The 14,946-nt window shown below is 41.4% G+C and overlaps 1 protein-coding gene across 2 annotated transcripts in view; it reads left to right on the top strand.

The window, feature by feature from the left end:
- EVA1A (eva-1 homolog A, regulator of programmed cell death) overlaps window positions 1–14,946 on the top strand; it is a 203,903-nt gene that overhangs the window by 69,699 nt on the left and 119,258 nt on the right. For both annotated transcript variants that reach the window (XM_061372313.1, XM_061372315.1), the window contains exon 4: window positions 12,099–12,251. In XM_061372313.1, the coding sequence (XP_061228297.1) occupies window positions 12,099–12,251 (153 nt within the window). The remainder of the gene's footprint in view (window positions 1–12,098; window positions 12,252–14,946) is intronic.

The following is a 14,946-nucleotide window of genomic DNA, read 5'->3' as shown; positions in this document are numbered from 1 at the left end:
ATGACATGTGGTTCTAAACTTGGAGGTGCCCCTCCCAGTCATCCTGCTATCAATAGCCTTAATGGAGAGCCCCCAGAATGTCACAGTGTGTCAAGGTTGGAATGTGTTGCTGTAGTGGTGAAACCTGAAGTTCTCTGGTAGTGTAGATGTAGCCTGGCATTTGGAACTGGTCTAGGTGGTTGCCAGTGAGAAGTCTGGATACAGCCACCTCGTTCAGAGGCTAAAACAGTTAATGAGAATGGCTGTGCGCTGTCCTACGCCAGCCAGTGCCAGCACCAGAGAATTAGCATATTTAACTTATGTGGGCCAGTGTAGCTGGAGATCCACACCCAAAGCACACTGAAGCCTAGGACCAAACCCTGAACACCCAGAGGACTTCAATCTCCAGGGTACCTTTCAGGATCATTAAAAAATTGCACACAGATTCAGTTATTTCTCAGGTAACATGCTGATTTGATTTAGACCCATTAAGTATAATTACTGGGTAGGCTGCAGGAACAAATAATTAGAGGAAATTGACATAGTATTTAAATGGCCTAATATGAATTCCCTTTAACTGAAACCTGGATTCACCAATATTTTTCAAACAATTCAGTGTTTGTTCATCCCCCTCTCTTCAGAGACGGAGAACTATGTATGATTGTGTGTTACTGTAAAGTAGGAAATATTTGCTTTGTGTGCCAGACTTTCTGGAGGGGCTGTATAGTCTAATCCTAGCTGGGGCTGCCCAAATCATGCTGAAGAAATAACTTAACCTCTTTGGAGCCCTGCAATATGATTGCAGCTGATTTTACTTAGGCTGGCCACTGCTCCAGGCTATTGAAAAAGCAGTGATTGATCTGCCTCTGCACAACAGCTGTTTGCCCATGGTGGCTTTTTGGTCATTTGGTTATTTTTTTGGCTTTACTATTTCAAAAGTGCTAGCACTCCTGAACAAAATAGAGACATAGGTGCTTTTCTTTCTTTGCAAACAAATTACTTAGGATGAGGTGTGTTGTCTGAGTGGCCATTTGCTGGCACTTGCTTTTGTAGTTTCCCCCAGCAGTCCCCCGCATAATGCCTTTCTCTTGTCTCCTCCTCTGCCATCGCCACTCTGTCCTGGATGCACTGTCCCCTTCGCAGCTCTGAACAGCCTAAGCTGCAGCCTCCTGTAATGCTACAGTGATATTCTTCCCTCTTTCCTACTGGGCAGTTGCTACTTTAGCTTATGATTAGCAGGACTCTGGGAGAGATAATCTCCATCCAGTGTTTTTTATTAATGATTATTAATTTTATTTCATTTTAAAATGATGTGTGGGGCAACTGGATGTGATAATTGGAGGCTGGTGGGTAAGAAGCCTCCCTGTATTAATCATCCCAGTGATGTAGCAAAGTGTAAATCCAAACTTTGCTGCTCTCCCTTCTATTCACAAATGTAAGCCTAAAGCCTTTGAAGTTTCAGAAAGCCTGGATTGTGACCTAGGCTCCAGTTGCAGCTCAAATTCCCCTGTAACAATACAAAAACATTTTTGTGAAAGGCACATCAAGGCTCTGTGAAATGCATCTGGGAAGGAAACTTGCGTTTGTTGGCAAAGGGTGAAGTGCCAAAAGTTTGTGTGTGGGTAGCAGGAGGAAAGGGGGTGGGGGAGGTCACTTTGTTCTAGTTCAGAGACTACAGCTTTGATTCATGGGAAAACTTTTGTGCTAAGAATTGACCTGGACACATGTTCTGAAGAGAGCAAGCAGTCATTCTCTTTGCCATAGATTTAATTCTAATCTAAGAGGCCCAGTTAATTTTTGTGAAATGTCAATGATTTTTTTTTTTTTTTTTTCCAAACATGGGGAATGCCCATTCTGATGTCCTTGACAAAATCTTACTCTGGTAACTTCATTTTCCTTAACAGCCCTAGGCAATTTTAATTAGAAAGAAACTGAATTTTAAAGTCAAGTAGGAATTAATGCCGATTAGATCATCTGATAAAAATGTCATCTTCAAATTTGCACTATCAGATAGTGATGGAGCTGCCATGCTGTGTCTTGAGAGTGTCTGCCTTTTGGTGAGGACAAGATTTCTTTTTCTAGTGATACTGCAAAACCTGTACAAAGAGCAGAATACCATTACTGATGGCAGAGGTTTTCCAACTATCAAAAACCTGCAGAGTCATCCTTCGTGTTGGCAGTTCCTAGTTGCTGGTGAATATAAAGCTGTCTTATGTATTTTGGGGAATTGGTGAGGTCTGCTCATCACATTTCAGTTGGGCTGGCTGAAAAGTATAGAAAGGACATTTGGAAGGACCACCTAGACTTGCAGTGAATGCATCTTGTTCAACTTCTGATTTCCCTATAATCCATTCCTTCAACCTGGAGTCTAGAGCAGGGTTTGCCATTGACTTTGCTTGGCTGAGGGTTACACATTTTCTGTTAAATTTGGTAACCATGGCTTGAGAAGCCCATTCTCATCACACATCCTCAAGGCTGTCACTCCCTAGGCAGAATTTGCAAAACGCTATGAGGAAGAGCAGAGGGCTATTGAAAGAACAGAGGTTTTGTGGAAATTTCAGCTGAGGCAAAGAGGTACCTAAATGTATTTTCGGTCCCTTTAACACTGGTGATTGATTTTAGTGCTGGGATAGACTGGTAATTCAGTAGTTATCAACCTTTTCAGAAAAGCATTAATCTCCTTTGTAAGACAGGTTTATTGGTGGCAGGAGAAGTTCACTGTATTGTTCGCTGCATTGCTTTTTGGTGAGCCAGGCTTTCCAAAGCTGCACGATGGAGTGAGGGGTGTTTAATGGGCACATCCTTCTGGCCTAGCCACCGAGGCAACAGAATAAGCCTTTTGCCTCCTGCATTAATCAGCTTGCTCTTACTTATCTGTATTATTTCAAAACTGTTAAGATGGTGCAGGGAGTGGAAATTTATAAGGGCAATAAAACCTCAGGCAGCAAACACTGTGGTGATGAAAAGGTGTAAATAAAAGAATGTTATAAATAACAGAGGACAGATCCATCAGCCTACAATTGGGGTCAGAGAAACTTTAACGCTAACGATTAATATTCTTTTAAGGCATTGATGCACAAAGATTTTCAGGTGCTGTCAAATAGCCCTGTCTTTGTAGTACACTAATCACTTGACTGTCAGGCATGGGACTAAGAGGAATGTGTAATTTCATTGTCAGTAAATGCAGAGATTATTGTCAGTCCCTGCTCCCATGAAGAAGGAAACTGCTGCTGACCCAGGACAGTTAAAAAGAAAAAATCAATAACACACACACACACACAGAGTTTTATTTCAAACCTCATCAATCAGCCCTGATTGACATAATAAAGAGCTAGTGAAGACCAGGGTGCTTCTCACTGTCGGAGACGGGAAGATTCCTTTTCCAGTGGGGTCAGGTCTCCAGTATCCAAATGTGAGCCACTAAAAAGACAAATTCTGAAATCTGCCTCAATTGCATGAATAATAAGCTGTGACTTTTATAGACCCCCTTTGTCCGATGGTATTTAAGTCTTCTGAGGAAAAATCCAAGGGTTAAAAACCTCCTTTTAAACCACGAATTTTTAGTGAAGGACAAGGGAGAGATACACCACAGCTATTCTGTGCTGGGACAGGTGAGTCAATAGCATTAACAGAAGTAACTATGAGCTTTTGCCCTCACAAACTCCAGGAGCTCCAGCCCATCCTTAGGCATTGTGGCTGCCCGTGATACCTTTCTGTGTTGATGATGGAGCCTGTGTTGTGGATGATGCTTCAGGTGTCATGGGTGGCTTTGGCTGCTGCCAGAAACACAGTGATCTGAAACCCTTCTCCCCAGAAGAACAAGGGGGTGTCCTTGGGGCAATTGGCTGGAATAAACACAGGGAAACCAAGTTTTTAAATATGAAACCCATAAATCTAAATCTCAACACAGTCCTATTGTGGTAGAAGTTTGCGAGCTCTGAACGATAGGTTTCAAGATTTTCTGACATACTGATGAAGAACTAAGAAAATCATGTCCAAGAAACAATATGCTTATAAACCAAACTGAGATGCTGCAAAGGCTTACTTCTGTGGAACTTTGGATCTACAGTTTAAACAATGCGTATAGGCCTCACAGAACAGGGAAGTAAATTTATACCATGCTTATGCAAGAGGTCCTGTATATGGACTTATGCAAGACAGAAAACATAGATCAATTGCTCTCCTCAAATAAAAAAGGAATAATAGATATTCTTTGAAGCAGATGCATGGTAATAAATTCTTCCCAATACTGTGGATTTCTGCAATATTTTTTCAGTATCAGTCCTGTATTTGGTTTTCAAATTAATTATACATTTTTAACATATCTGCTGATATTTTCAGCTTTTTATCATACTAATGGTCTATCAAGCTCTTCTCAGTCACACACTTATTTTTCTGACTACTTAGAGAGCGCTGGAGGTTGTCACCTAATCATGTCTCTGGGAACTGGGACTTCAAAAGCATCTGTGATGAATTTAGGAGATTTGCTAACTATTTCTCCCAGATACATTTTTAATTCTCAGGCATAGCCACTGAGAGAATGCTGTGCATTTATTTAGGACAGTAGTGAACTAGCTTTTAATCTAGTAGACCTAATTTTCCCATATTTTATGCTCTAGGCAGTCACATGGATTCTATGTAAAAATATTAATCAGGTATCCTTTTAATGTTCCTGTGTCAGAGTTATTATTGCCATTATTTTAACATTTGAAGAAGACTGTTTTAATGATATAAGACTAAATCCTTCCTTTCAGCTATTATTAAAATAGCTGGAAGAGAAGAATAAAAGTGCCATGAACAGTGGTACTAATGAAGTCTTTTTCCTTACATCTCCAAGAATTTTTTTTCTTAGTGCATCCCTCCCACTTTTTCACTGCAGTAACAAAAGTTTACACCATGGTTCTTATGTGCCACCTGTGGTGTAGCTAGTCCAGATTTGTATTCATGCTAATTAGCCAGGCATTAATTACATCCACACAGGTTGACTGGTGGGACAGTGCAACAATTCTAACCAGCTGTGGCACTGATTTGGCTGTCTTCTGTAATTACGTATCAGTTCTTAAAAAATATATTGGGACTTAACTGTGTTTGTCATCTCAACGTTTCTGACAAACTTCACTGAAGTCTAGCCAGCAGGTTCTCAGGTCCTTGGAAGGAGGACTAATAAATAGTGAAGCAGAGGCTCAGGCAGCAGAACACCAGCAAGTCACAGATGCTTCAGAAAATCAGCCAAAATTCATTAATGGAAGAAGATGAGAAATTTGTACCAGGCTCCCAAGTGTTTTGCTTAACTTTTGTCTCACAGTTTAGCGTATATATTTTGATATCATTCCCTTTTTCCTCCTTAGATAACCATATACCTCTGTTTCCCCAACAAGAAAGTACAGCTAGGTGCTTCTGAACTCTATTTTGGAAATTAAACGTAGCAGCTAATTTGCAGCACTGCCAGCCTTTGCACAGCAGAATATAAAAAGACAACTACTTCAGACTAATGAAAGTGACAGTGAGGAAAGGCGCCTTTTAAACATTGCAAATTGGATGGGTGCATGATGAATGTAATTTTAAAGGAATCTGACAAGGTCGTTTGCAAAGAACAGTCTTTTTTGCTTGTTGAAATTGTTTCAGACCTTTAAAATTTGGCACACTTGAGTTTTCAGGGTACTCCTGAACTTGGCAAACTGCTTATTGGATATAACTATGGACTGTCACCCAAGGTGTATCTTTCAGAGTTTCAGATTAGCTTCTGCAGAAGTAAGCCATGCAGTCCATGCCATCGGGGGTAGAAAAATTCTATTTTGAAAAGTTAAATTATGGCATCTTCACAGAAAGTTTCCCAAGGAAAAACTGAACAGAAATAATGTTAAAAAATATTTCTGTAAAGGCGTATGAATCTGTGACATTCTGACTTTTGTATGGTCCAAATAAAAGGGAATGATGATTCTTTTTAGATCCTGGCTGTTGAAATGAGGGAATGATCAGGTAGCCCATAGTTTAAGTGTCTGTGGGGGAATCAGAGGAAAGGCTGTAATTGAGGACTCTGGAGACCTTTGCTATCCTGAAAAGGTTTCCTCCACTCAGTCCTGCCTAAGGGACTGGTGACTTGGTTGATATGGATTTATTCAAATCCTGAGATTAATGGTAGGTGAATAGCATTCATATTAGTAGCAGGTTTGTGAGGATGAGGAGGAAGCTCTGGAATTCAGGATATGAGGTACATGTTGTAAGTGAAAGGAAATTGGAAGAAAACAAAAAGCAAAGAGTCGGAGCAATGTGCACTGATCTAAAGAGTGGGCATTTCCACTGTGAGGAATTTCTAATCTATGTTGATCTATTTGCATTCAGGGACTTGGAGGCCAGAATTTGCTTATATCTTCTAAAGTGTAAAAGAGGATGCAAAACTCGATTTAACAAATGCTTGCTTGACCTGACAAGTAAATATACAAACACAAAAATACAAGTGTGGGAAAAGGTTTGAAGGGGAGCACAGACTGGAGAGTATCCTTTTAGTACAATTACCTTCTCCACAGAAGAGTGTAAGAGTGAAGGAATCAGTGAAAGCTGTCCAAGGCAATTTTGCTCCAAGATATGTTGTTCATGGGCAGTCCTGTTGCACAAGCACTCTTGTAAAAGGATGCTACTTAAAGGTGTCTGTCCTAGCGTTTTATAGGTTTCCTGTCTTGGAGACTCATCTTCTTAGTTACCCCGGAAGGGATAGTAGCAGGTACTCCCCATATTCATTTCTCATATGATTAACAGGATCACTGGAACAGGCTGCCCAAGCAAGTTGTGGAGTTTTGGTCCCTGGGAGTGTTAAAAACTTAAATGGACATGATTCTCAGCATCCTGCTGCTCTACTTGACTCAGGTGTGAACATGGGAGTTGGCCTAGACAATCTCCAGAGGTGTCTTCTGTCCTCTGGGACTCTGAATCATGGTCTGGAGTGACTACATCCATGGCAAAGAGTCCATGTTTCCATGAGTAACCCTTATTTTGGCTTTTCTCTTTAGGATGACTCAAAAAATTTCCATGCGGTGACTTTTACAATGTAAGTATTCTGCCCAGCCATATGATGAAATGAGTAACACCTCACCATATCTGAGATCGTCATCTTTATTATTTATTGATGACTTCCAGTGTCTGTAAAAGTTTGTGGAATTTTAGTTTGTGACTAAAAAGGTTGTGTATTCCACTTGCACCATCTGGCCCACTGTGCATCTCAGCTGTTCAACATTGCAGCTAGTCTGTATGTAATAGGTGCAGTAAGAAGTATAGTTAGGAAGAGTGACATGGAGCATTGGAGATGTATTTGCCATTAACACAGTTCATCTGGAGAGAGTGGCCGAGTGAGAAAGGGAATTGTCCCTATGCCCTTTTTCACAGGCCGACACTAACCACTACCCATTAGTTAAACACATTCATTTATCAGTTAAAGGAAAACAGGTGTTGGTGGAGTGGATGGATAGAACAAATTTCAAGGCAAGAAATGCTCTTGGTTTTGGTCGTATGCAGTGGAACAGCTAACAAAGTTGGGATGAATGTGAGCAAGGCAAAAGTTGGGCTAAACAGAAGTTACTGGCCAACATGGAGTACGGTTTGGTTTTGAAGTGGCATCTTGGGTGCAATCTCATTAATTTAATTATGAACTAGGTAAGATAGTCTTCTATGGGGAAAAAAACCCTGACCTGATAAGGAATTGGGAAAAGCCATCTCTGTTTCCTACAAAATCTCTTTCTTTGATTAGATTCCCAATTCTAGGATTTAAATCCTTTAGGATTTTTTGAGGAAGACAGATTTCTCTTTGCATGCATTTCCAGCCCTTTGATCTGAGAAATAGGGTCAACTATTATGCACTATGTGAAGCATGAATATTTTAATTAGCAAAATTTAATGCATTTTTCCTCAGGTTCTGTTGAAAAATACAATTTTAGGCAAGGTAGACCTTTGGCTTTAATGCATTCTGTCACTGTATTAGACACAAAATCTTTTTAGGAGCTTTTATATCTAAGTTGTTACAGAGATTGAGCCAATTGGCATTTAGTGTTGAGCTTCCCAGTCATGATCATTCAGAAATTTATCATGGACCATAGGTGAAAATATTCTTAAGACATTGGGTAAATTTATTTACTACAGGTCAATACTTGAACATTACTGTACGCATCCTGTAAGTACAAAGGGTCTTCTTGTTCACTTTACTATTTGAAAGCCAGTTCTTCCATTAGAAACATTTATAATTGTTTTCCCTTAATTATTCTGGCTATGTTATATCCATGTCATATAATGACCTTTAAAAATGTGTATAGAAAAGCCTACAGCTGTTCCCTCCTTTGTTTCTGTCTACTGAGTTATATTTAAGCTGGTGTCTCTGAAAACAGGCAGCAATAAAAGGCATATTATCCTTAGCAAATATCTTAATCATGGTAAATCTCTGTTGCCCTACAAATGACTGCACGGGGGATTAGAGTTGAGTAAGCCATTTGCTGAATATCACTGCCACCTTTCCTAGGCCATTTAAGCATGTTTAATTTTTCAGGGTGAAACATGAAACCCACTAATACAAATGTTTGCATTTGGACTGAATTATATCCAGACTGTAACAGTTATAGCAGGCTTAGGACCAGATTGTGATTGATCTGTAGGAGGCCAGTTCTTCCTGGGAGGGTGAGAGAGAAAAATGCAAGTTTGTTCCCAGTCCCAGCTCTCTTATGTCACTTACACTGCCTTGGTTCTTTTCAATATTTATATAAGGCTATTATGGGTTGAAGTACCAGTAAATACATGGATGATGCTTAGCTCTGTATTATTATTTATTTTTTTTTTACATCAGTCACAGTCCTTACCATTGCCCAATGCCTGGGAGACATCAGTGTCTGGCTTTGATTCATCCTGGCTAAAATGGAAGTGGCAAAGTTATGAAGCAGACAATACTTTCAGGGCCCTATGTTCTCTGTAGCGTCACTTTCTGTCTGTTTATCCAGATCTCTATCAGGTTGTCCAGAAACACTGAGAGTATCTGCTCTCCAGTGATCAAGCTTTAGGGCACCTACTGGGACTCTGAAATACTTCTGGGTATTTGGCCTTTCTTTTTTCTTCCTTTTAAGAAAGCAGTGTCTTTTACCTGTACTAGCCCAGGGAGCTGCAGCTCTAACCAGTTTGGACTCAGTCAGGGCCTTGGGAACTGTCAGCTCTGACAGGTGTTTCCTAGGGCAGAATTTAGTGATCAAGGGGCAGCATCTGTCTCGGATGGCACAGTCCTCTTACTCCACACTGCAATGTGCCAGCAGCACGTCACCCCATAAAGTGCACTGATTCCCAAGGAGTGTGCATTCAGATTCACCTCCCAGGTCTAGTATCTTGAGCCATTCATCAGGCAGCTTCCCCCATGAGCCCTGAACACAACCTCCCAGAGTGGCTTCAAGGGTGAGAACTGCAAATGTGAGAGGCAGAGTTTTGTTGCTGTCTCAAGACTGCTGGACTGACTTGCAATAGAAATGTGAATATCTGTGCATCCCAGTGTTAAACACTCTGTGTTTAAAACCCAGTCAAGTTTCCAGATAACAAACCCTGACTTTGAATGGTCAAAAGAATTTACTAAATACTCTAAGGATCTTAAATGGGTCCAGAGGACATATGGTTAAGCAATCAGTTACACTTGTTAATTGGAAGATGTAGCTAATAATAAACAAATCAGCAGAGGAAATTAAGTTAGTGCCTTGTAAGAAATAAGACCTTCACAGAGGACCATGGCATTTGCTCATTAGAGACTTCAAAATTGATCTTTTCCTAAAGTTAATAAACTATTTCATATTTCAAACAGTTCAGCCAGTCACAGGTACTCTCCCTTTCTATGATATTAGTTTAACATAAGATATGTGTAACTTGTTCTATTTCAGAGTTTTGTCCTTTTTGTGTTTTGGCTTTGGATTTGTTGGTTGTGTGGTGGGTTGTGTTTGGTTGGTTGGTTTTTTTTTTAACCCATGAACTAAAATAATCTATTAAGTCTATAAGGTTTTAATGTACTCTGTTAAGTTTTACACTGTGTAGTCAGATTAAAGCTTTGATCCTATTTCCCTCACAGAAGAAACAGAAAACCTATGGGAGACAATTATAGGTGAAGATGATAACTTTCAGTATGTTCGGTGTATTATTCAGATGTTTTCATGGTGATTGTGGATGGAATACCTAGATACATAGATTGATGATTGATTCTTCACAGCTGTGTGAGGTTCATCTCGCCCTCTCTTTCAACATGAACTCTGAAGTTGAAAAGAGCTTCTATTCCTGATTACTGTTACTATTTTACAAGCTCAGCTGGTCATGGGTTTACCCTGTAGGTATTACTGAAGGATGTGTGTTCTTCATACAGATTCTCCCATGACTGAGTTAGGTTTCATCCACAGGGATAGATGAAAGAGTATTTTCCCATTCAATAAATATTTTAAAGGTTTGAAAGTTTCCCTGCACTGGCATAAAAACAAGGATATTCCAGAGATTTTTGTAAAAAGGCAGCAGAGTGAGAAGGAGGGTTATGAGCTGGAATAGTGTCTAGGGTTAAGATTCTCACCTGGACTGTGAGAATTAGTCCTGCATTGAGCATGGGTTAAACCAGAAGACCTCCTGAGGAGTCTTCCAACCTAAATTATTCTATGATTAAACTTTGGTGGAAAATTCCTCAACATCTTCAATAAGGTAAAACGATTCTTGAGCCTATAGTTATAATGAGTCAAAAATGTCACGTTAAGTGATAGCTGCCATGGTGTAAAGAGTTAAGTATTAAACTGTAAAGTAATAATTAGTTAGTATTCTCAGTTGCTGAGTAGCTGAATGCATGTGGACTTACACATAAGTTCTCATATATATGTGTGTGTGTGATATTAAGCGTAGAGAACCAGTGACAGGGAGAGACAAAAATTGTGTATCCCAGCAAATGGTACAGGGCCAGGGGCAGCCCAGGCTTTGGCTGATTATTACCTACATTGTTTGGTTGTTAGTGTACTCTGTGGCACAATTTTGACCTGCTACAGCTGGAAGCATTTCAGATGAAACATTTCAGGTCATGCTTAGGAGGTTACCATGGGTCAGGGGCCCTTTCCATTAAGCAATTTGGATGCCATTGTGGCTATGTTTCTAACGGCAAGTAACACAGTCAAGTGGAAGGTCATTCTACATAGGCTGAGGAGGCTGAAGTTGTGCTCCTGACTGTGCCCTGGGTTGGCTGGGGTGACCATGGACATGCCACTTCAGTTTTCTCAGTCTTTTTCTTTCGTAGTTATAGAGGTTCAACTGACAAGACTCGGCTCTTCAGAACAGTGTTTGTCTCCTGTGGTGTGTTGGTGGACATAGATGGAGAGGGCCTGTTCTAGGTTGGGACCTCTAGAGGTTCCCATAATACAAATAATAGTAAAAGAAGGGAATGACATGTGATTTCTTAAGAAATAATTGCCCAGTCTCCTTGACAGTTCTGAGTTACTGTTCAGTGTGCACCAACCTTACAAAAGCAGGAGAGTATTTTGCATTCTTGGTCTGACCATCTCAAGAAGGATTTGGGGAGCAGCTTTGCATATCTGTATTTGCAACAGACAAAAGCAGCTTCCAGCATTAACATATTTAGTATATCTCCTATTGAATCTGCCAAGGGAGAGCTGCTGTGAAAAAAAGCTATCAAGCATAATTATGAGCTGCTGTGATGTAGAATAAATGCTTGGCACATAAAAGGCTGATCTGTGGATGAGAAAGGTGTCTAAGTATGGGCTTTCACCTTCCCCTGCCACAGGCTTCTAATATCACAGTGTGGAAATCACTCAATTGCTATGCCTCACTTATTTATCTGCAAAATTAATTTATTGGCTATTTCCTGGAGCTCACACATGCTAAGTTAAAATACGTTCATTAAATATGATGATAATGCCAGAGAGAGAATGCATAATGCAAAGGATCAGTGCTACTCCAGCAAATGCAGTTGTAAGGCTGGGATTGTGCTGGCAGTAGATGTGCACCCCTGGGGCTTATGCCCAAAATCACTGCTGCCTCTGGCAAGCTCACACCGTGGGGGGTGAGAGGGCTCTGTTCATGCTGAGTGCCCACCTCAGATCTGCTGTGTGTAATTGTTTGTTTCATTCCAGATGAATACAAGAGTAAAGTAGCCTGTGAAGATGACAAGCTGAGGCTAAGCTGTAAGAAGAGCATGGTGATTGCCATTTACTCTGCTATCTTTGGAAGAACACAAGGAGGCAGCCTGGAGTGCCCATACCAAAACCTAGGGATGCCTATGATTGGTAAGCAGTGGAATGGCTTGACAGATCACACTGATCTGCGCAGTGTGATTTCATTTACTATCTTCATGGTAGAGCGGGCACAACTCCTGATAAGGAAAAGAAGGACTGGGGCATGCAGCCTGCTACGGTGGTGCTCCTGATGTGTTTTACTCTGTTAACCAGTGGCGAGTTTCATCAGACACCAAACTGAGGTTCAGCTAGACACCCTAGCCAAGCTACCAAGCCACAGGCTTTTAGCAGATTCATTGGATTTTATGTTTGGAGGTACTACTTCTGCTTCTTTCATTTTCTGTCATCCTGCTGGTTCATAGGCTGTGTCCCTATCTATAATATGGAGGAGCACATTATTGGCGGGTGTCATGGAATGTCTATGGCAAAGTCAAGCGTTGACATTGCATTTAAACTTTGAAGCAAGGGGTGAAAATTCAAAGATCAAATTGTTCAGATTCATCATGTTATGGTTAACTTACAGTACCTTCAAGTTTCTTCTCTACTCTCAGACTATCATAGTTTCCTATATTCCTGTGTGTTAAGGATCAATAAATTTAAAAACATTCACTAAAACTGTCTGTTCTTGAGCCAGTGTAAAATGACTTTGAATATTTTAGGCTGTGGCAGAGAGAGAAGCTGTCTGCAGTGCAAAATCCTGTGGTCAGCATTCCTCATAATCCTCCTCTGCAGAGGTGAGAGGGAATCCACTGATTTCCCAAAGGAATTGCTTCCAGACAAGGCTATACAAGGAAGCTTGGCTTGCTGCTTTTGCCTGTGCTGATATCTGTTCAGTTGTATCTGTGGATCTTTGGATTCACAGCTGCTGATCCAGTGCCCTTAGGAGTTAAATGCTATTCAAATGGAAGCATGTGAAGTAACTGCTCAGAAATATGATACTCAGACGATGGGTGTCAGTAGGAAACCAGAGGTGGAATCAGGCCAGTCAGGTTATTTGTGCAGCATGATGAGTGCCTTAGCTGTGCAGCTGAAAAAGCCAGAGCACTTGCAGCGCAGCTCAGCAGCATAGGGTTCCTATGCAGTCCCACGGTTCAAATGCATGGGGGAGGAGAGTCATTGTTTTTTAACAAGTTACCTCCAGTCTCCTGAGGTGACAAATGCCCCTGGAGGTGCTCCTGTTGCTACGCATTTGCCAGGGTGCAGAAGCTGAAAGATACGTGTAACATGTTAGCCTAGACCTCCTTCATGTGGTGTTTGGGATGGGCTAAGAGTGTGTGCACAGGTTGTTGGGGTGGGGCTGGTTTGGCTGCTGGGTGATAACTTGCCGAGTCAGCGAAACTTGATGGGTTTCTAGCATATAGCATATACCTGAGCACACCTTTGTCCTTGCTGAGAGGGCAGAAACAGGCATGTACTGGTGACAATGTACTAGTACTGGGAAGTGGTCTTGAATGTCAGTGTGAAGCAAACTCTGTGTGAAGCCACAAAAGGTAAAGTTTTACTCTTCTTTGCCCAGAAGCAAAGTCCTGAAATTTGTACTGGCTGAGAACAGGGAATGTGGCACTAGAAAGCAGCATGGGAGGAGTGGAGCTGGGAGAGCAAAGCTGTAGCTAAGAGAACAAGCAGTGAGGTGTGATGGCAAGGCTGCACATGCCATACCATCTATAGTGCTTGTATGCCCTGTTGTTCTTAAATTGGCCTTGTGATCTCTACAAATTGGGATGTTTGCCCAAGATATCTGATCCTAGAGTGTAGCATGCCCATGTGCTGGGATGAAGCAGGGCCTCCCTCCAGCGTCAGCTCTTCAGTGAAACTGGTTACAAGAGCAGGCTCAATACAAAGTAATGCCAAGCTAGCGATGGGGATGCTGAGGTAGCTTTACAATAAAATCTGGTGAAAGGTTTTAAGCTGTAAAATGATACTTAAAAAGACTGAATTATTGAACAGAAGTGAATATCAGCATGCTTGGTGCTACTGGGGTCTGGAGTATCTGTTAAGATAGCCTGGATTTCGGAGAGTAAGTATGTCCTGCCTGCATAACACCAAAGGGAAGATAGGAGGTGTGTCTGGGGCAGTGGCTAGCTGCATGACCTGCAGGGCTGGGGATGAGAGGTGAGTCACCCACCACAGATCAATGCCTCCCACAGGTTTTCCCAGAGCTTTGGGCACTGTGTGTGCAGGGTGAAAGACAGTATAGCTATTTATGCTCATGTTCTCTGCATGCTGAAATCCTGAGTGGAGGGGGTGCGTGTGTGAGTTTAACTTAAAAAAAAACACCCCAAAAGTGAGTGAGCAGGTGGTCTTTCATCCATCTCTCACTTACCAGCCTTATGTGACTGTTCATCAAGGTCTGCTGGTATGTTCAGCAATACTTCACTGTCTCAATATGATGCTGCCAGTACTACAGGCAGTCTCTGCTTATTGTGACCTTCCTTTCATGGGTAATGGGTTCAAACTTAGCAGAGATTTAGTTTAGATACAATGAAGAAGTTCTTCAGTGTAAGGGTGGTGAGGCATTGGGTCCAAAGAAGCTGTGGCTACCCCATCCCTGGCAGTGTTCAAGGCCAGGCTGAATGGGGCTTTGAGCACCTGGTCTAGTAGAACCTTGACTAGTGTGTCCCTGCTTGCGGCATGAGTGTGGGAACTAGATGATCTTAAGTTTCTTTCCAGCCTGAACCATTCTATGATTCTATTTGTGTGAGCTGACTAAATGGGACAGAGCTCTAGGGATGCAGGAAAGAAAGGT

The sequence above is a fragment of the Neopsephotus bourkii genome, unplaced genomic scaffold, assembly GCF_033783945.1.
Source record: "Neopsephotus bourkii isolate Nb327-2 ecotype Australia unplaced genomic scaffold, CSIRO-AGI_Nbou_v1 NB_1600, whole genome shotgun sequence".
NCBI lineage: Eukaryota > Metazoa > Chordata > Aves > Psittaciformes > Psittacidae > Neopsephotus > Neopsephotus bourkii.
Note: the sequence above shows the minus strand (reverse complement) of the source record. Positions and strands in the feature narration are given on the sequence as shown.